We start from the raw sequence: 21,835 nt of genomic DNA on the forward strand, positions 1-21,835 counted from the left end.
GTATGGGGTCCTCTTAAGGACAGCTGGCTGTCAGATGGTGTTGATACAGTCTACCTTTTCCGTTTGCATAGTTGAAATGTCTATCAAAAAGCAAGTGTGTGCACTTTTCTTTTCAGATGCTCCTACTAGTGACTGTCTAGCATAAAAATGCGTGTTCCTGAGCATAGGGAGCAAACCCCGGCGGCCTGTTCCTCCCAAAGGGCCACCCTTGCCGCAAGGCTGGAATAATGCTGCCTGTCTTTCTGGTCATTTGCCTGTAGCATTCCTCATTAAATTGCAGGTGTAGATTTGAAGGTTAAAAAGGAATAGAAGTCACACACTCCTGCGACTTGAGAGCTGTGGTTTCAACTTTCCCAGGCCAAGGAGAACCTAAAAGCTCCATTTCTGTACCCCCGGGCAAATGCTGTCATGGCTGGGGAGGCAGGAGAGTCTGACCAGGGAGTACCTGAGCATACACTGGAGCTTCTGTTTATGTAGTTGGGGAACCTGAATGTTTAGAATGCAGGTGCCAGTATTTTCTGTTGATATTTAAACACCGAGTAGTAGTCTTCATGTATTTAATAAATGGACAGGTTTTTCAGTCATTTAATTCTTTGGGTTTTCTATTGATGATTTATCATCTTTAAAGGAAAAAAAAAAGTCCCACACTGTTTTATTTGGTGTACACTTAAATGGTTACATACTTTGTGGAGAAGCTTTAGTTACTGCTCAAGCTTTGCTCAAGTCAGTTGTGTAAGCAACAGGTGCATCAGTACATGTTCAGTAACATGTCTTTTTGGTTTGTGTTTGATTCTCTTTAATATGTTCTCAGAATACTGTTGTATAGTTTTTCTCTTTCAGAATAGAAGTTGGTTTCCCTGCTCAATTCAAATATAAACATGTAGATGGTTTAATTTCAGGGTGTGAGATTGCCTTTGAAACCAAAGCAAAATGAATCCAGTCTTCAGCCATCTTCTAAAAGAGCAAGGTAAGAATAGCAAGCAATCGGTGCTAGTAGTCCTTAATTTACTTTTCCACATAAGTGTCAGCTGGTCATCAGTCTGGTTCCATCCTGAGCCCTGCTAATTGAAATAACTATCAATGTTTTTTGCATGTTACCAGCTACTCAACTGGCAAGAATAAAATAATAACTAGAGTGAAGTAGTAAGAGAATTGGGAGAGAAGAGAAATGGGAGAATATGTCCTCTTCTCAACACAGTAATTTTTTTCTTCAGAAGATTGATCCTGCCTAATTCTTGTTCATCTGAGTGCTTCCATTGGTAGAAGTAGCAAGAGTGTGCTTGTCTAGTTTTAACATAATAATACTCTGGCCCCAAACTTCACATCCTGCTGTATTTCATGTATTTCCTAGGATTGAAGACCTACCACCACCTACTAAAAAACTCACCCCAGAACTGACACCAGTGGTGCTCTTCACAGGATTTGAGCCTATGCAAGTTCAGCAGTACATTAAGGTGACTTTCATCCTTTTGTCTTGTGAACTACACTGAAACACCTGATAACTTTTTTTCTTCATGTTGAATTTTTGCTAGCTAAGGCTTGTTAGCAGACATCTAGTGGATACAAATGTATACTTACTGGGGCTGGGGCTAGAGTGTAGATTTACATGAAGTGAGCTTTATGTGGTAACTGTTCTGCTTTAGTTAACTTTATACTTCTGTGCTACTTGGTTTTTCTTTCCATGTGGTTGTTTTGAAAATTAAGAAACCTTCTACATTTGGTTTTAAATCAGCAAACGGCATGACCAAGTTTAGGTCAGAAAAGTAGTGATGGTTGTAGTGGATAAGAGCCAAGATTCCTCTAGTGTAGTTGTTATGTGTAATGCCAAACGCTTCAAAGAAAACTGACGGCAAAGCTTATGGCAGATGTGAGATAATAAGTTCCCATAGAGATTTTGTTTTGTTCCCAAATAAAATTGCCCCAAAACTTCACTCTTAATTTTTAACCTTCTTTTAATGGCGTAAAAATCCAAAAATTCTTCGAACCATAATAATGACTAAATGTTTTTTCCGACAGAACTTTTCATTTATGTTATTTTTCACTTTTTGGCTGAGGTTTGAAGCAGAGGGTTTTTTAACTGCTGACCTCAGTAGTGCATGGAAAGATGCTGCTACTGATGCCTGCTTCAGTAGTGAAAAGTGAAGCCTAGTTTGAGTCCACTACATTTCTTAGAAATATGCATTGCTTTGGTGTGCTCAAAAATATCTAATACCTTTATTATACCTATAGTTGTTTCTAAAGTAGTTGGGCTTTGGAGGATTTTTTCCCCCTGCAGTGTTTGCATTTGAAACTTCATAGTAAATATTTTGGAGCATAAGATATTTTTTAGTAGATCCCATACAATTCCAGCCTCAATTCCTCATTTTCTGTCGAGTTGGCACTGTGTTAATTATATGGAGAATCTGTTTTGGTAACAGCTATGGCTCACAAATACAAAAAATGAACTTCAGCCTCGAGGCTTGTGAAGTTCCATCTAAACTTGGCAACTAAGATACCATCAAGACCTTTCAAATTTAGGTTTCTAGCTACTTCTCACCTTCTTGAGATGGAGGGGTAGTCTTTTTTTTTTTTTTTCCTGTATGCCCAAAAGTTTCTTTGAACATCAGAAAGGAAATCTTGCAAGGTCTGCATTCATAGATACACAGTGTTTGAGGTGAATGTGTGTTAACTATGGAAATAACAGCCTTTGCCTTTCGTAGGTGTATAAGTGTACTATGTGTTTATACATGCCCTGAAGGAAATAAATTACTAGAGAGGTTTGGTGTCATTGCATAATACTTTTGTGTATTGTCTTTATGCAAACCATCAAAGTAAGCCAGCACTGTAAAGAAAAGCTTAAAACATTGTCCCTCTCTATCCTACTTGTTCGTTATTATCAGAGCAGTAGAGTGCAGAGGGATGCCAGAGATTTTCAGGGTTCTAATATACCCAGTAGGCCTTCTTGCTTGGGTGACTCCTGATGACTGATGTAATAAAATCACCCTAGTATCTTAAATATTTATACTTAAAGATATTGGTGTTTTGTTAATTTATTTGTATGAAATACTTGCCATAGAAAATCAGAAATTCATGACGCATAGATACTAATAAAGCTGTCCAAATATTTTTTTCTTCTTTAAAGTTTTATGAGAGGAAACACTCTTATCTCTAAACATCTGTGGTAGTTTGATATGCCTCACCTGTTGATCAGTTGTGTTACTAATCCCTTCGGATAATGACTCGGATCTTAACTGACAAGATAGCAGCTGTGATGAGTTAGTTTGGGGTTGTAGTTTAAACCAGGAGAAAGGGATTACTCAGTATCATCAAAAATACATGTGGAGCTAGTGTATGAAAAGAATACATGTTTTTCACGAGGTGCTTTTCTCTTCAAAGAAAAGACTAGCAAAATTAAGAAATTGAGTTTACTGTAGCTACAGTGTATACCACACCTTCCACATAAAAGAATTACTACATTTTCTGCTTATTCAAATTTAATAGTGTTTCACTTAAAGGTTTTAATTTGTATCTTAACAGTTATTTTCTTTCTTAAAAAACCACAACCCAAACCTGAAAAACTGCAGAAGCAGAATGTAGCTTTCAGTCTTGCCAGATGAAATATATGTCTGGAAATGCCTTTGTGGTGGCTGTAAATTCCGTCATGGTGGCTGTAAATTCTGTCAAGATTAATCAGCTTTATTAGTAAAGAAATGACTGTAATACAGAAATCTCCTATGTTTACTGTTTTATTAGGAACTTAGTTTTATTTTATGGTGATGTTACGGTTCTTCATTATTTTCATCCAATTTTTAAAGGACTATTCCATTCTGATGTGTGTTTTCTACAACTTTCAGAAACTGTATATCCTTGGAGGTGAAGTAGCAGAATCTGCCCAGAAATGTACCCACCTAATTGCCAGTAAAGTGACGCGAACTGTCAAATTCCTGACAGCAATTTCTGTAGTCAAGCACATCGTAACTCCGGAGTGGTTAGAAGAGTGTTTCAAATGCCAGAAGTTTGTTGGTAAGTTAAGCTAGTACCAATTTATACAGTAAAAAACCCCCTTCAGGTTCATGACAAGCATATTTAAATATACTTTGTTGTGTTGACTTCTGACTTCAGCGTTTCTTGTCAGTTTTCTAAACAGTTCAGTTTTTGAAAGCGGAGTTATTAATTCTTCTGCAAGTTTGTCACAGCTCTTGAAGAATTATGCACAGAGTTTTTAAACAATTACATTAGCAGCTAGTATGTATTCCACTTCTGTTAGAGGATTATGTTAGTACGGTTAAATAAAGCTGTCATAAGACTAAATTATGGGGAAGTTTTGTGTGGGTTTTTTTTGTTTTTGTTTTTTTTTTTTAATTCTCTTTCAAGAGAACATTTGGTTTCATTTAGTTTTCATTTGATTTAATACAGTTTCTTTTCCTGAAATGAAGTAAAAATATATTTTAAAAGTTTGCTTTAGAGTGATTAAGTAGTTGGATGTTGTTAAGCATTGTATTTCTTTCTTGTGTAGCCATTTGTAGATTTTTACTTATGGTTGCATTATTTTATCTAAGTCTTCTTAAAGGCCGTTTATTTCTTTTATGATTGTTTTATGCTTTTTATATGACTTGTTTGTAAGGCGCCATTATATAATGTTGCTGCCTAACCGTCATAGAGACTTAAATCTGCAAATAATTAACCAATAACCCAGCAAACATTTTTATAAATCTCAAGAAGGCAACTGCCTTGGTTCAGCATCAGTGAACTGAGAAATCAATCCATTTGAAAGCTATTAGAAGATAAAGAAAGTCTGGGGATTTAGAAGGATGGTGGTTTTGATCTAGTACGTGAAGTACTTCACTTGTCTACTGAAATTTAGTTGATTTGTAGCTAGTGGTCTGCCTTCACTTTCATACCTAGTACAATGATGGAAAATATGGCAATTGTTTAGAAAAACTGTCTTACTGGATTTCTTACAGAAGACTCTTTAACACCATCTCTTGCAGATTGTTGGAATTGTCCTTTGAAAGACCAATTTGTTCTCCATGTAGAATATTTTCTTCTTTGACTTGGGTGTTTTGAATTAAGTCTGTTTTAGCAATATGTTTGACATAGCTTTTAGTGGAACGATAAAGTTAAAACTGAAACTCTATCCCTAATAAAAAATGAACAATCAGTTGAATAAGAGGACGTGGGAGACAGATGAAAAGCTTGCTCTGTTAAAGCTGCATGAGGAATTGAAGACACTTTCTGGGCTTCCATAGGTTGTCACAGGGGTTTGAACTTCAGCTTAATCCTTCTGCTCCTTTACCTGCAGAGAATTAACAAATAAAAATTTGCAAGTTCCTCCAATAAGTTAGAAAAAGGGACTTTATAAGACAGTGGCTATCGTTAGGTATACAAGTATGAAATACACATGTAGTTTTATTCTTCAAGTAATTGTGGGTCATCACTGTCAGAAGCCTAAAAAAAGGGGGTATTATAATCATGTTAAAACTGGTAGGTTTAGAGTCACCCTACCACCACCATTTTCTGATCAGATTACATCCTGGGTTAGGTGGATGTTTTTGTCTGCTGCGTGTTACGTTGTCAATCTTTCTTTTTCAGATGAGCAGAACTTTGTGCTCAGAGATGCTGAAGCTGAGGTACTTTTCTGCTTCAGTTTAGAGGAGTCTCTGAAGAGAGCACAAGTAGCTCCACTGTTCAAGGTATGCAGTTTAAAATGACATTTAAGTACTTGAAGCTTTTCTGCCTCGTTTTTTTCAGAACTGGGACCACAGGTTTCTAGCTGAGGGCAATGACCAGTATATAGTGTGAAGCATTTGTTAAAAATTTTATTTTTTACTGGATGCCTGTTTCCTGTCTAAGCATCATTGGGGTGGATCTAAGCCCTCTGAGGGAGGGAGTGGATTTCTGTAGATGTGAACAAAACATGCTCAGTATACTTGACTGTGTGTGTTCCCTTACAAAATTTAGAACATAGCTCTGTTGCTTGCAAAAAGCCATGTACAGAAGGGATATGGGTTTTTTGTTTTTCTTTTCTTCTCCTTTCTTTGTTACACTAGCTTGGTAGTCAGAACACATGCCCGTAAGATTGGAAGTCTGAGGGTGAGTTTGCCCTTCAGCCTCAGGGATTTCCAGTTTGATTCTCCTTGAAGACTGTGCTTACCACCAGGCTGTTTGTTAGGATGGTGCAAGATGTTTTTTACGCCTCCGGTTAAAATCCCATTATATTGCAGAGAGGTATCTGAAGATCCAAGTTGCTTGAGATTCTTAAGCCTAACTGAATTTGAGACTGTTTATTGAGGCAAACCACCTAAAAAGGATATTTTTACAACCTGTAATGAATAAGAATTGATGTCTCAAATTTATTAAGTCTAAATACTACATTTCACTCCATTTTGCAGTCTAAATAGCAGGTGTTTTTTTTTATTTCTAGCTGATAAACAAAGATAATCTACTTTGTGATCTGATCACCTGTATCAGGTTCGGTCAAGTAGTAGGATAATTTTTATCAGAAAGTAATAAACTGTCTCTTAATTAAAAGCTGAAAGTTCTTTTGCAACACTTCGAGACATCCCTGTACTTGAAGCAGCAAGGAGCATTGTTGCTTTTATATGTCTTGCCAACCTGCAGTTACCTTTTTTATTTTTTGGAGTGGTTTTATTTTATTTTTGTTTTGTTTGGGTTTTTGTTTTAATGCTAGCTTAACCAGTGGGCATTTGAAGGTTTCCTGGTTGTTATTTTACAGGTGTTGAATAGGCACACCTAAGATATTCAAAGTTACCTAAATTGTGGGTTTTCCCCTCCAGAGAAGACATCAGTGGTAATTATGGACAACTCACAAGCTGGTAAATTTGTTGCCATAAGCTGTGATACCTAATACCATCTTACAAAGCCTGCCCCATGGTTGAATATGCGGAGAAGAGTTATGTGATAATAAAACTTAACACGTTGCAGAAATCAGTTAACTAACGTTTTTTCTTATATTCTTTTTTTTGTCTTGTAGGGAAAATATTTTTACATTACACCTGGAATTTGTCCTAGTCTTTCCACCATGAAAGCTATTGTGGAATGCGCTGGAGGAAAAGTATTATCTAAACAACCTTCTTTTCGAAAACTCATGGAGCATAAGCAGAATAAAGTGTGTAGAGTGTTGCTTTTTAAAATTTACTGGTAATATCTTACTGTGTTGTTCTGAGCTTACAATTCGTTTCTTTCATTTAGAGTTTGCCAGAGATAATCTTGATTTCCTGTGAAAATGACCTTCATTTATGTCGAGAATATTTTGCAAGAGGCATAGGTATGTATAAACTATCAATGTAATTTGTATAGTGTAGTGGTTATTCTGATAAATTTTTTTACTTATTATTTTACAAGTACAGACATCTTTTGAAGCTTTCAAATAACGATAGAGAAATATATGGTCTGTTCTGCAAACCATGGAGAAATCTGAGCCAGCTGATTGCTAGGTATTTCTGATAGAGGTATTTTATAGCCAGGTCACCATAAATCTCTGGAAGGGTAGGCTTGAACTTGGGGCTTCAGTCCTGCATGAGGCAGGATTACTGTCTCAGTATTCATCAAGTTACTTAAAGATTTGGGGTTTTACACTGAAGTAAAAACAGCTAAGGTGAAAAGTTAACAAAGGTATGCACGAGGAAGCCAAGTATTTGCGATGTGAAGTGTGTGATGGCTAATAATAGGGCCCTGATAGCGGTGGGGCAATACTCCCATATGCCTTTGTGTGAAGAGCAGGAGGGTACAGAATGGCCCCTCCTGACGTGCATACAGAATGAGAAGGAATGTCTTCGTAGGGTGTAAACTGTGTGCATGTTTTCGATATTTCCAGATGTCCACAATGCTGAGTTTGTCCTGACTGGAGTACTTACTCAAACACTGGATTATGAATCATATCCTTTTTGTGTGAAGGCTGTCTGCTGCTAAGGGAAGTGTGGTTTGCTAGAAGTTTTTCTTAACTAGGAACTGATATTTAGGTTTTTTGGGATGTGTAATGTTTACTTGATAGGAGGCTAGTTTAACACGTAGAAACCTAGCTTAAATTCAGAGTGGAATTACTTTTTGATAGGAAATACTTCGGGGAGGTGGGAGTCAGGGTTGTCAAAAAGTAATAGTAGTAGAGTATTAAGCAACAGGAAAAAAGCACTTGTCACTAAGGATAATACTTCTCAGGATTTACTTGCAGGTGAGGAAAATCCCTTTTTGCTGAAGAAGATTATAAACCTTGTTTGATAAATGAAGTGAAGGGACCAGTAAGGGTTCTGTGTCTTTATGCATGTTTTTTATATAATTTCTATTTTGCAGTCACTTCTTGAAGTTCTTCTTTCTTAACAAGCATACATATAAATTTACTTGATGGATAGTAAAATGCCTTACTGCTTCGGAATCCTTGGAGCATTAAATCTAGCTGTTCAGCCATTGTACAAAGCAACTAAAACTTCCTGTGGATGCTGTTTTCCAGCTGTTTTCCTAGGGATGATGAGCAGTGTAAAGCAGGAAAGCATAAATAAACTGCATCTTTTTTAGGATGTGTAATTTTATTATGCTGAAACATAATTTACTATGTTTTGTATTATACTACCATTTTAAAAGAGCCCACTTCAGGTATCATGATTAGCCCGTTTTTAAACATTTTAACGTAAATGACGGTACTTCAGCCAAACGTGTAATTTGGATGTAAAAATAAAAGGGCTTGCTATCTATTAAATTATGGATGTTGAAGATGAAAATGTTTTGTACTTTATTTTTATTTCTTATACTCTATTTTCTTTTATATTGATATTTTGCCCACATTTTAAATAAATGTACTTTTAAATGTTTTACTCTATATTTTAGTGGTGGTTCATTTTTTTGAATACTGTGCAACAATCGCACTCTGGTAAGAGTAAATTACTCAAATCTTTTTCCAAGCAATGTAAAATTATTTTAAGCTTATTTTACCAGGTATGTTTTAATATATGAAATCCCAGTGCTTTAAAGGGAAATCATTGTAAATGTATATACATGTTTTTACTGAAACAAAGAAGCAGCTCGAAGGAAGGAGAAACTATAATCCTGCATTATTACGCTGTTGTGATAACTTTTGTTTGTATAGTGAGTTTTACTAAATAAATATTAAAAAACAATTTCCCAATTCTATATTCAGTTGTATTTCCTAGTACACACACAGTTCTAATAATGTGACTTTACCATTTTTTGTCAGTTTAGATTCTAGTAGATGAAAAGGCTGTCCTGAAAGCATTTATTCTCTGATCAGCAAGCCATTGAACTTTGGTGGGGGAGTGCAGATACTCATTTGTCTGTACGGCATCAAATACATTATACTACCTGGTGAACCAATCACAGAACAATTCAAAATGCAAGATGAAAGAATACTTTAAACAGTAGCTTATCACACTTTGTATCCCCAAGGATTTTGTATTTTTATGCAGTACCATTTCACAGGGAAGCTTTTACAAAACTGAGGTAAGCTGCTATTCTTAGCTTATGGGATCATTTAGGTTGGAAAAGACCATTGAGCTCATCAAGTCCAACCGTTGACCCAGGACTGCCAAGCCAGTCACTAAACCATGTCCCTAAGCACCGCATCAAAGTATTTTTTAAACACCTCCAGGGATGGTGATTCACCACCTCCTTGAGCAGCCTGTTCCAACACGTGACCACCCTTGCAGTGAAAATTTTTTTCCTAAATATCTAATCTAAACCTCTCCTGGCGTAACTTGATGCGGTTTCTTCCTGTCCCATGCAAAGCTTTCTACAGAGAAATTATGAATATCTCTCTTGTGCTACGGCTTAAAATCTGAATCCACCTGATACTTGACCACTGCATCTGTTGCCTTTCTTCCCATGCCTCAGTTCCACAAAGTGCTTAAGCAAGTAACAAATTGAAGCTGTAAGAACACAGTGGTAGTAAAATTTCAAGATAAATGAAGTCCCGTGGAGGTCAGCACTGTGCCTGTTGCCTGTCACTGCTGGCTCTGGGTTCCTCGGCTATCCTGATTTACTCCTGTTTGATGCTGCAGTTGTAAGTGATGAGAGGCTAGGTGTTGGTAACGAGAATGGTAAAATTCCTATCAGCGTGATTTTTGGTAAGATGACAAAATGTAGTAAATGAGAATGTTATACTTTGACTCAAGATGGTGTTAGGTGGATCGGAGGTTAAAAAAGTGTGGTATGGGGCGGGAGGAAATGGTGCTTTTTCCCAAATGCTATTTACTTGTAACAGCAAAGTTAGGTGCTTTTTCTTAGCTGCTATTCAGCTCTCCGTAATAGTTTCCTCTTCATTATGAGGTAGATTAGGAAAAAGATTTTAATGTGGAAACTTAAGGTCAGAAGTTGATGGCATGATTTTATGCTTTAACTTTCAAAAACAAAGAAGGAAGAACTGCCGTGGGAGTTAACTGCTGGCTGATGAGTAGTTGTGCAAATGACTTAAATTGTTCAAACGTGTAGACCTGGAAAGTCTGTTCTCCCTTTACTGTCAATGGAGGGAGAGGATCTCTGAAATCTGACTTAAAGACTCTTGCAGAGAGCGCATCTCTTAACACTTTAGCAAACTAGTTTAGTTGTATGTATCTTTTATAACACAGAAAATAGATGAGATGAATCCCACCCTAAAGAACTTCATAGTGCATTGCATAGGTATCGTTTTCTTAATGGAGAGAAAAGTACACTTTTTTTCTCCTTTAAATACACTTCAGAAGGTGTAATATTGAAATAATCTATATCTGTGTTAATCTCTGTACGGCTTGAGACTTTATTATACTAGTTAGCAGGTTGCAGGTAGTTTTTGGATGCCTTTTCCTTTGAAACAAATATCAGCTGTTGTAGCTTTTGGACTTGTGAAAATGTTGTGATACGCAAAACCTCTTAACTTGAATAAATATTTTCTAACTCTCATGCATTCAGCATATCTTCTGCATGCCTTACAAACAATGAATTGCTGTGTTAAATGTAAACACTGGTTTGAAAGAGAGGATAGACACAGGTAAGGAGTCGGCGGCATCATTTAACTGTGCATGAAATCGAACACGAGGCATATGAATGTGCAGGACTGGGTTCTAGGAGGTAACAAGACCTGCTAAAATAGTTTTCTGCAAAATGAAACTCGGCACTGAGGGAGGAGAGGCAGAGAGAAACCAGGTTTGCATGTGTTAGCGGGTTCTGCCTCAGCAACGTAAACTGCTAGACTCGACCGTGCGTTTTTGCCCCGGTAAGAGTTCTCACCTTTTGCAGGATTAACTTCTTCCATGCTGAAGCAGCGCGGCGGATATACAGTGTGTTTGCCCAAAGCTGCTGGAGTTAAGAGACATGTGAATGCAATAGCATCTGAAAGGTAAATTTCCTTATGAAAACTATCCAAAATGCTGTCAGATACTGCATAGAGGAGCTTGAAGAAAACCTAATGCAATCATGGAACAAATGAACCCCGTGGGAGCTGGGAGTGCTACTGCATCTGTTTCATCATCAGTGGAGACAGTGTGTTTATTTAGCCAACATACAAGTATGACTGATTTGATTAACCTTTCAATTAGAGTCAAAAACAGAACCTGCCAAGAAATAGTCTTTCAAGAACCACAGGAGCCGTCCAGAGCCAACTGGCCTGCACAGATGTTGCTGTGTGTGTGATTAGTGATAGGGAAAGGGTTTGATGAAGTGTTCTGATACTAGGTTGCTGTTACAAACACACTTTTCCTTTAGTGTAAGGTTATAATACTTAAGTGTCTGTTCCATCCTGACTCCTATAGTCAGGAAAAATATAAGTGCCTTTCATGTGTAGTTGCTTGCAGAAGCGTGAGGTCTGTAATGTAAGCTTGTGTTCTTCCTAGAAATTCTCTCCTGATACAGCAGTTATTTAAAGATAAATGTAGAATGTGTCTGTAAGAGCAAAGACGTCCCGTCAGGTAGGGATCTGCTGGAAGTCAGGGAGACATGGTCTCCGCTAATCACCCTGCAGCTTTCTTTGCCATGAGTTGTAAAGTACAATTGTAGACCAGAACTGTAGAAGTACAGCTGGAAGACACCTCTGGAGGACCAGGCAAATTTTCAGTATCTTGAACGATGGCGATGCCACAATCTCTGTGGGCATTCTGTGTCTGTATTTTGCTACCCTCAAGGTAATAAATAAACTGTCCTCATATCTAATCAGAATGTCCATTTTCCCCACAAGTGGCTGTTGACTTAATTTCATCCATGTGCACCTACAGGCAGAGTCTGGCTCTTGTCTTCATTCTGTACTCCTAGCAGGAGCTGTAAGAGGCAACAAGACCTTCTGTTCCTAAGGCTGAGCACACTCAGCTCAGCCTCTCCTTGCACGTTGTGGGCCTACACCCCTCATCACCTTCATGGGCTTCTGCTGGACTTGCTCTAGTAGGTCATCATCTTACCCTCTGGGGGAGCCCAAAACTGTGAAAAGAGAGAAAAAAGGCACTGGATACCTTGGCCTTTTTCACACCTTTCATCACTAGGTCTCTTGCCACACTGAGCAGCAGACTTCCCTTGTCCTTTCTTTTCTTTTCTGCTGCTGATGTGTTTACAGAATCTTTTCACGCTGCTTTTCACGACTCTTGCTGGTTTCAACTCGGGTAGAGCTTCTCCTGAATGGAAAATCAACTACAAGGTTCAAGTTGTATAAAACATCTGAGCAGAGCAGGTAAGCACCGGAGTGGATGTGTTTGGGAAGGTTGTGCAACTTCAGTCTTTGCAGAGCTCTGCTATTAAAAGTTCATCAAACATTTTCTAAGCGCCGTTTAATTTGTCCTACCTCAAGACAAAAGATTAGATGAGAAGACAGCTTTGTTGATGTATATATACTTTATGTTTAAATACTGTGATGCTTTACAGGGTGCTAGGAGTTTGCATAGACGAATGTATGTTAGGCAAGAGCTGCCCTTTTGATGGATGGAAATTAAGATTGAGAGGAATTTGCACTGGGAATGGTGAAGCAGGGAATAAAACCCAGGGTAGCTAAATTCAAAGTTCACATCTTGACAGCCAGTCAAAGGCTTCTCCCTTTCTCTTCTGCCTGTCCTATGCTGCTCGCAGCAAGAATAAAGAAACACTAAAGCAGCGGAGCCAAGGAGCGGCAACAGGAGAAAGCGTGCACCGAGGAGTGAAACAAGGAAAGAGAGAGGCTGAACCCTTGGAACAAACTTGAACAAATTATTTCAGGGTTTAACGGGGGTAAGTTTTCCTAGAATTTCTATAGAATAGCAGAAATGAATGCAAAAATATTAATAAGGAAGTTGCAGATGTGTTCCGTTTGAGCTGCATGGCTGTGAGAGGAGAGGCACTCACCAGAGAGGCTGTCTCCAAAATGATTTTGTTTGATAAAATTCATTCTGCAGGAAGCACTGCCAGCTACAGGTGCTCACTTGTTGATTTCTTAGTCTTCAGAAAGTCTGCTGGTGTTGAAGGAAAATGCTTTCTAGTTGTTGGGGTTCCTAAACATCTTGAGCCTGGCTGCTGCTGTGGCTTGCACGGCCCGTAGGCCAGCAGTTCTGGCACAAGCAGCGCCTACCCAGGCCATTTCATTCTGATGCTGGTGCTGCCATCCCCATGGGCTTGCTGCCCATCCACGTTCTTTGGGAGCGGGATCTGTGTGGCTCTTTGGGAGTGGGATCTGTGTACCGGCTGTTCGGTGCAGAGCAGGCAGTGCTAGCGCTAGGTGGTGCATTAGGAAGTGCCACCATTTTCTTAAAAAAGCAATCCACTGTCTCTTTGAAATACAACAGGCTCCTCGTGAGGGAAAGGCGTAGCTTGAGAAGCTTCCTCTGGGATACAGGAGCTTTCCCTGGAGGAAGCCAAGAGGAAGGTGACTGAGCCCTCAGGAGATGCTTGGAGCTCTGCTAAGGGAATTTTAACCTGCGGAGTATGTACGCAGACAATTGTGAAGAGTGAGTGATGCTTGGAAAAATATTCCTACCCTTTATCAATAGGGTACATTTCTTTGGTCCTCAAGCCATGTTTTGTCAAGAGAGCAGGCTGTGTCTGCCAGGGAGGAAGCCTGGTGTCCAGGGGCATCCCAGATCCGACACAGCTTGGAATGGGCCTGCCTAGGACATTTCCTCACAGCAAGCTACCAAAAAGAAAAAAAATAATTAATCTTTTAAGTTCAAGAGGCCAAATGTTATTAGCATGACAACTAGATGGCTTTTAAATGAAGCAGCTACATCAAAGAGAAAGGAGGTGAAACAAGATATCTCCTTCCCTGTTCTCTGTGGCTTTGTAGGACTGATCTTCACTTTATTTCATTCGGCTTGGGGTGTTTGGGGATGTGGGAAATCACACGGTCCTTTCTGGTGAACAGGAGGTTTCTCTTTCCAGATACTGAAAATACTTTGCTAAGCAATGATACCTCCTCACCCTTTTCATGGCTTTTGGAATGTGACATTTACATTTGATGAACTCACAGCTTTTTATTGACAGCAATTATATCATACAGTCCCTTCCTGCAGTACAAAGAGACTTTGTGAGAGAAGAGAGAGAAATGGCTTTGTCAGAAAAGCTGTGTCTTTGAGCTACATTTGGGAAATCAGAGTTGATCCCTGGGGCCCAAACACTTGGGGCCCACCAGCCTTCCAGAGGCCAGGCTGGAGCAGGAGCTCAGTGATACGCCAGCCAAGAGCCCAGGCGAGGTCGGTCAGCCTTCCCAGAAGGAACCCTCTGAAGAAAAATACGTGAGTATTTCCAACCTGCTTAGAATTTCCTATGTTCTGTTAAAGCAATAAAACACTTTCAAAGGAGAAAAAAAAAAGGGGGGGGGGGGTGTGAAGAGAAGTGCGCAATACTTCACGTGGCGATGTGGTGGCTTCCAGCCCCACGTGGAGAGAGGCAGGCTGGAGCCACTAGGCCAGCTTGGAGAAAGATGGGAATTGCAGAGGAGTCAGGAGGGGTAAAAAGTTATGGAGCCCTGGCTGGGCTGTGTGCTCCAAGGCCACCCCAGAAGGGAAGTAACCCAGCCTGGTTCTGCCTGCAGTGAAGTTTTGCTCTCCTGCCTGGCTAAAGTGCATCCACAGAGCCCTTCTGTGGCAACTCGCTCCAGCGTTCAAACCTGGATAATCCTACTATTATTCTATGGAATAATCCTACGGACGAGTGCGTTTTTGTGCTCTCAGCCCAGCCAGGGGGGAGCTGGCAGGAGAGACCCTGACTGAAACGCACTGGGAGGGACAGAAGGAATCAGAGCACAGCCGTATCCTTCCTCTTCCAGCATCCTTTAGCTGAGGGGCTTGATGGTTACAGCTCGCACCACTTCAGGGGAGAACTCAGAGGAACGGTGGTCCAAGGCATACTTAAATCGGCTTTTTAGCGGAGTTTTGAATACAGCAAACCCATCTTTCTGACTCTGCCTGGACTGGGTGAGAATGAGACTCACATCTCCCCAGCAAAACCAGCATCTTTGTTTCTCATGTGGTGCATTGGTCGGTCCAGTGCTTCTTACCGTCTAATTTCACAGTGCTTTTCCCTCTGGCTCCTTCTTCTCCCTCTTTGTCCAGAGAAGGCTGCAATGACCATGTATTTAACTTTCCAGACTCGCTAGCTCTTGCTGGGCTGAAGACTGCTTTACTTGGCCTCCCAAATGCCACCATCTTTCTGACAGACCACCCAGTGCAGTATATAAATGATCCAGGATATTAAAAATGCTACTGAGGGCATTAAAAGTAATCTATTTTGTGTCTTCAGCCTCTGACCAGCCTCTCGCCCCCCCCAGGATGCTGTCTGTGGGGTGAACAGCAGCACTGATTTCCTCCTGTGCTCTTCAACGTGTCTGTCCTCATGTGAATGTGGGGTCACGGCTCGGCTCTGGAGAGGATATCAAACACTTTGCTCACTAGCAAGTTCCCCAGAGTTCCTTTGCAATGAACATCCCAACATGTCTGTTCTATAAAGCCTTTCCCTCTCGGTCAGCAGTGACTGATACAGCTTCATTTCCTCTCTTACCAGCCCAAGAAGGTTTTTTTATGTGAACTGCATTTCTGCTTCCGTGGAACAGATGATACAACAAAGGCTAGTTATTAAAAGTAGTATCTATCTTGATCTTGGAAGTTAGGTAGGAGAAAACGGCATTGGTGAGCTGTGCCCTAAGGTAGCAACATACCTGAAATGCAAAGGGATCAAACGCAAGCTCTGTCCAACAGCCATTCATCTGCATTTGGGGTGAAAGGCTGATCTTGACAAACTGTTGGCAGCACTGTTACAGCTGTGATGACCCAGAAGTACTAGAAAAAGCCTTACAAGGAGAGGAAATATCTCTTCCTAAAAGAGCTGATACACGGATGATCAAAGCGGCCAAGCTCTGGATCATGTGTGCACCTGGAGGAAGGCTTTTGTCATTGAAAACTCCTCGGTTTTATCTGGTGATATCATCTGATTAAGTAAAGGATGTTGTCCCCCCCCAATGCGGTTGCTGCCCTGTGTCAGTGAGCTGCACTGAACCCCTGGGAGCATCAGTCACTCGTGAGCAATGCAATGGCAAGAGAACAGAACTTGCCCATGGGCTGGAGCTGCGGTGCTTCTCTCTGATCATTTCAAATGCTAAACTATTTACAGAGCCATTAAAAACCTATTTCCAAATGGATGTGAGACCTCGGGACTTTCCAAGAACCAATGTATGAGGGCTAAATGAAATATTGAGCTCAATAGCTGGGCCAACAAGGACAAGGGAACACAAGAAATGTGATGGTACATGCTGAGATGGCTCTAAAAATCTGAGCCGCTGGTTGTCAGCCTGAAGCTGGAGTAGGTGAGCATCCTGTGGAGGCATAGTAAGTACTACTGTGCTTGCATTGAAAGAGATACGAGGGCAATATCAAGTGAGACTGGAAACTTGATGCTAGTGCCTCTGAGCAATGAAGGAAAATGTCCCCTGCCCCCCAAAAAAGGTGTGTGGGTGGGATTTTGCGAAGCTAGGAGCCTCTGGGAGCTGACAAATTAGTAAATGATTCCATTTAAATTGAACTATATTGCAAGAAACTGTCTATTTTGATGAAACCAGCTTGGGACTTTTTGACTAGGAAGGCAAAATGAATTAACAAAGTATCAAACAGTAAAGTAATTGGAATGAAATTAATAGAGAAAACAAAGTAGAAACAAAACATTTTATAATTATAATTATATATATTTGATTATAAAACTATAATCAAATGTGCTCAATGTAGGGAAACTGAAACGGGAATTCATATATCCAGTTTTGCAGCAGCAGCATCACTTTGTAAGTGCTGAAATGCTGCAGAAGTCTTGCAGTTTATCCAGAGTCTGAACTTCTCAATTTTATTTTTTCCTCAAGCACCACACTAAGCATAACTGCAAACTTACCAGCTACTCCTTGGAGCACGTGCCTCTAACAAAAACGCTAGCACATTGTGCAGCACTTCAGGGTAGTTCAGTCATTTATATAGGTGACATAACTGACATTACTAATTGTTTAACCTTCAATTGCACAGAGCTCTAGAAACTCATCACCCTCCCGCCACACAGAAGCTGCAAGCAGCCGTGCTAGCCCTTAGTGAGCAAAGGTGAAGTCTCTGGCCTGAGCATCCTCTGCGTGAGTGGGTGTCATGGACCGACCCCAGCCACAGGTAAGTACCACACAGCTGCTCCCTCAATCCCTGCCCCCTCCCCCGCCAGTGGCATGGGGAGGAGAATCAGAAGAAGATAAAACTTCTGGGTTGAGATAAGAACAATTTAATAATTGAAATAAAATAAAATAATAATAACAATTGTAATGAAAAGGAGAGAGAAACTGAGAGGAATAAAACCCAAGGGAAAAAAACCAAACCAAGTGATGTTACAATTCCTCACCACCTGCTGACCGATGCCCAGCCAGTGATCAGCAGCCCCCAGCCAGTTCCCCCCCCCAGTTTACATACCAAGCATGACGTTCTATGGTATGGAATATCCCTTTGGCTAGTTCAGGTCAGCTGTCCTGGCTCTGCTTCATCCCAGTATCTTGTGCCCCTGCTCACTGGCAGAGCATGGGACACTGAAAAGTCCTTGACTTAGGGCAAGTGCTACTGAGCAACAACTAAACCATCGGTGTGTTATCAGCATTGTTCTCATCCTAAATGCAAAACACAGCACTAAGAAGAAAATTAACTTTTTCTCAGCTGAAACCAGAGCAGTGTGCTAAGAAAAAAGAGGGGCAGAAGTATAAGGAGAGGTGTGTCCTTCAAAGGACTGCAGGAAAATTACAGCTTTGGTAGCACCATCCTATAAACTTAAAAAGTGCAGCATGAGAAAATACAAAGGCAGAAAATGAGCTCTTTTTCTACCTATAAATAATTTAATTCCTTTCCTTCCCTTCTGAAAAACACCCATACCAAACCCAACTTACAGTGGGCTATGTTTCATAGTGGAAAAAACCATGATTCCTGGGCTTCTCTGCTTATTGAATTTGGAAATGATGAAGAAGGTCAAAGGACCTGTTGCACTCAGTGCTGCTTTGCTTTGCTTCTTTCAACAGAAGGTCTGGTTTGCTTTGCTGTGGTGAGTCTGGCTCCCTGGATTTTTAGCAAAGTGATGTACACTTTGTGTCATTGGAAGGGAATTTAATACATCAGCAAAGACTGAATTGCTCTCCCTGGGTTTTGCCCTTTAGCTGCTGGATCCAGTGATGAAAGCCCAAGTAACTTCAGTCCCTGGGGAATGAAAACACGTTTAACATGAAGCATGGAAGCAGCCGCACTGACCTCTCTTGCGATTATCACCAAACTTAAACCTGCACTGAAAGCAGTGCAGCTGGGTTTAACCAAGTACCAGGTGGACAGCCTACTGACAGCAGCACGGACACTGCCACGGCCATCTAGTCCCACCCTCCTGCATCAACACCACTCATTACTCCCTGGTAGTTTTATCCATTGTGGCAAATTTTCTTCCAAAGTACATGTTTGGTGGCTGCAAACACGCAGAGCTAGACCTCTGGTTTTGTTGCTGACTTCTTGCAATTCTATGCTCTGCCAGTTTGCAGTGTGAATCCCAATTTCGGCATGGATGAAAACTTGTAATAATAACTCAGCAGCACTAAAGAAGAAGAATAATCTTTGCCTCACTTCTTCCACCCACAAAATGCACAGAATATGTGACTGACTTTACATGACAGTGAATCTGTGTGACAGCGCTAGTTATTGTGTCTGCATAGACGAAAACAGCCTTTACAGCGTGATCTGTTGCTGGGCGCTGTTCTTTAAGTTCTGGTTGGGTTTTGTCACCTGTCCTCTTTCATGCCGTAGGACAAGACATAATCCTGGTGTCTGAAAAGTTCTGCACTGTCATCCGTCACCTGCAGCCCCAGGCTCTTGGAGTGATAAACGACCAGTTAGCACGTGTGGCAGAGGTTTCTGCTGTAGTTGGTACTTGCTGCTCCTCAACATGCTGCTCCTCTGACACAAATAGGTACTTCTGAGCCCTTCTCCAAACAGGTGAGACTAGACAGTGGCAAGAGAGTGTCACCAGTTACATGTGGCAGGCACACCAGCGTGCTGCTTTCTAAGCAAAACTGGCTGCAGTTTCAGGGTCCTGTGACTTCTGATGGGGAAAAAGAGGATCGTTTGTGCTCTGTGGTTATGGCAAGGGCAAGACAGTTCCCTTCTAGAAGGAGGAGGAGAGTCGCGGCACGTCTGTCTGCCATCTGCCACCTACACCCCATCTCTCCCTCCAGCTGTGCTCTTCTTGATTGACTCTGTGATCTTCATGCAGAAATGTGGCCACACTCAGAGTTAAAGGCAGCACTGAAGACAAGAAGGTTTTTCTTTAGGTCAGCATGGAACAAAGTGCTTGGAGGGACCAGATTGTGTAGTGGGGTCTTGCTCTGGCGTGGCTGTAACAAGCCTGCTAATGCTGGTTTATTCTATTTGTTGATTTTCTTGGGTTCTGCAGCCTGGCGGAACACTGGTTCCTGGTGTTTGCCTCCTGCTTTGTGATGAGAGTAAATCAAAAGCTGGCGAGAAGCAAGCCATTACAGACAGGTTTATTAGCCAAGATTTATTGTTTATATACGCACCGTCACAACAACTTGTACGTGATGTTTGCTGGACACAAATGTCCCTCCTGTAAGAATATATTTATTTATATTGAATGCTTACATTTAACTCTAAATAGGCTGTTGAGACATTCGTATGCTGAGTCTCCCAAAGACGCATCCTTGTCTCATGTTTGAGTTCACCTGCCGTACAGCTTTTGAGCACAAAAACATGACCTTAGTGATGGCCAAATTCATTGTAAAGTTCCTCTGGACCCTCTTGTTTGCTCTGTTGGTCTGGCAACATCACTGTCCTGGCTTCAGCCACAGCCAGGACAGCTGGCCTGAACTGACAGAAGGGATATTCCATACCGTATAACATCATGCAGAGTATATGAGCTGGGGGAAGAAGAACGAAGGGGGCAACGTTCAGCATTATGGAGTTTGTCTTCCCAGGTAACTGTTACACATGATGGAGCCCGGCTTTCCTGGGGATGGCCGGACACCTGCCTGAGATGGAAAGTAGTGAATGAATTCCTTCTTTTGCTTTGCTTTCATGCACGGCTTCTGCTTTACCTATCAAACTACCTTTATCTCAGCCCATGAGGTTTCTCACTTTTACTCTTCCGATCCTCTTCCCCATCCCACTGTGGGGGAGTGAGTGAGTGGCTGCATGGGGCTGAGTAGAATCGTAGAATGGCTTGGGTTGGCAGGGACCTTTAAAGATCATCTAGTACAACCTCCCTGCCATGGACAGGGGTATCTTCCACTAGATGGGGTTGCTCAAAGCCCTGTCCAGCCTGGCCTTGAACACTTCCAGGGGTGGGAGATCTACAACTTCTCTGGGCAGCCAGTTCCAGTACCTCATCACCCTCAGCATAAAAAAATCTCTTTTTGTGTTCCTGCCCTCTGACCATCTTCATGGCCCTCCTCTGGACCTGCTGTAACACGTCCATGTCTTTCGTGTGCTGAGGACCCCAGAGCTGGATGCAGCACTCCAGGTGGGGTCTCAAGAGCAGAGCAGAAGGGGAGAATCACCTCCTTTAACTGCTGGCCATGCTTCTTGTGGTGCAGCCCAGCGCATGGCTCACTTTCTGGACTGCAATCACCCATTGCTGGCTCATGTTCCATTTTTCACCCACCAGTGTCCCCAGGTCCTTCTCCACAGGGCTGCTTTCCATCCGTTTATCCCCCCACTTGTACTGATACTGGGGATTGCCCCAACCCAGGGGCAGGACCTTGCTCTTGGCCACTCCAGGAGGTGGAGCTGTAGGTGACACTAAAAGTACCACCCAACGCGCAGTGAGTTGTGGTAATGCCAGTTCCTACAATCTTAGTATCTACTCAGTCTGCCAGGCCAAAAGGAAAGCTTTGAGAAGCTGACCATGCGCTGAGCTGCCACTGCTGTGGTGGTGAGCTGTGCGTAACACAGAGAAAGCAGGATGCATGGGAGTAATTGGGTTCTTCAAAAAATCCTGTTTTATCCTGGGTATGAAATGTGTAATCAAATCATGTTTACTGCTTGGCACTAGACTGCTAATTTGCTTTGATTTAGAATTAAAAAAGATAATTGCAGATGTATGCATCTGCGTAGGTTGCTGTGAAAAGGCTTTCCTCTCCATTTAATAAGTTGCCCATTAATATGGACTGTGTTAATTTGACTTTCCTTTTTCGCTATGATTGATTTTAGTCCTTCTGTTAGAGGAAGAAATTGAGACAGGGAACGTCATGTGCTCAGGCCAGAGGTGTGGAGTGACAGTCAGGAGCTGAGGAGCATCCTTCTCTCACGGGGTCTGTGGGATTCCCCTTGCCCTAGGAAAATCCTGAGAAAAGCAGGGACAGACACTCACGCCTTACAGCTCTGCTTTTAACGTTCTTGGTGGCAGTTTAACA

At 41.3% G+C, this 21,835-nt stretch overlaps 1 protein-coding gene across 3 annotated transcripts in view; it reads left to right on the plus strand.

Moving 5' to 3' along the window:
- PAXIP1 (PAX interacting protein 1) overlaps positions 1 to 8,812 on the plus strand; it is a 40,233-nt gene extending 31,421 nt beyond the window's left edge. For 2 of the 3 annotated variants that reach the window (XM_055805329.1, XM_055805327.1), the window contains exons 14-20: positions 900 to 967; positions 1,352 to 1,454; positions 3,834 to 4,002; positions 5,572 to 5,672; positions 6,974 to 7,108; positions 7,192 to 7,267; positions 7,817 to 8,467. In XM_055805329.1, coding sequence (XP_055661304.1) covers positions 900 to 967; positions 1,352 to 1,454; positions 3,834 to 4,002; positions 5,572 to 5,672; positions 6,974 to 7,108; positions 7,192 to 7,267; positions 7,817 to 7,911 — 747 coding nt within the window. In that variant the 3' untranslated portion in view covers positions 7,912 to 8,467. Of the gene's footprint in view, positions 1 to 899; positions 968 to 1,351; positions 1,455 to 3,833; positions 4,003 to 5,571; positions 5,673 to 6,973; positions 7,109 to 7,191; positions 7,268 to 7,816 lie in introns of all 3 variants that reach the window. The other variant, XM_055805328.1, reaches the window with a different exon arrangement.
- The last annotated feature ends 13,023 nt before the right edge of the window (positions 8,813 to 21,835 follow it).

The sequence above is a fragment of the Falco peregrinus genome, chromosome 5, assembly GCF_023634155.1.
Source record: "Falco peregrinus isolate bFalPer1 chromosome 5, bFalPer1.pri, whole genome shotgun sequence".
NCBI lineage: Eukaryota > Metazoa > Chordata > Aves > Falconiformes > Falconidae > Falco > Falco peregrinus.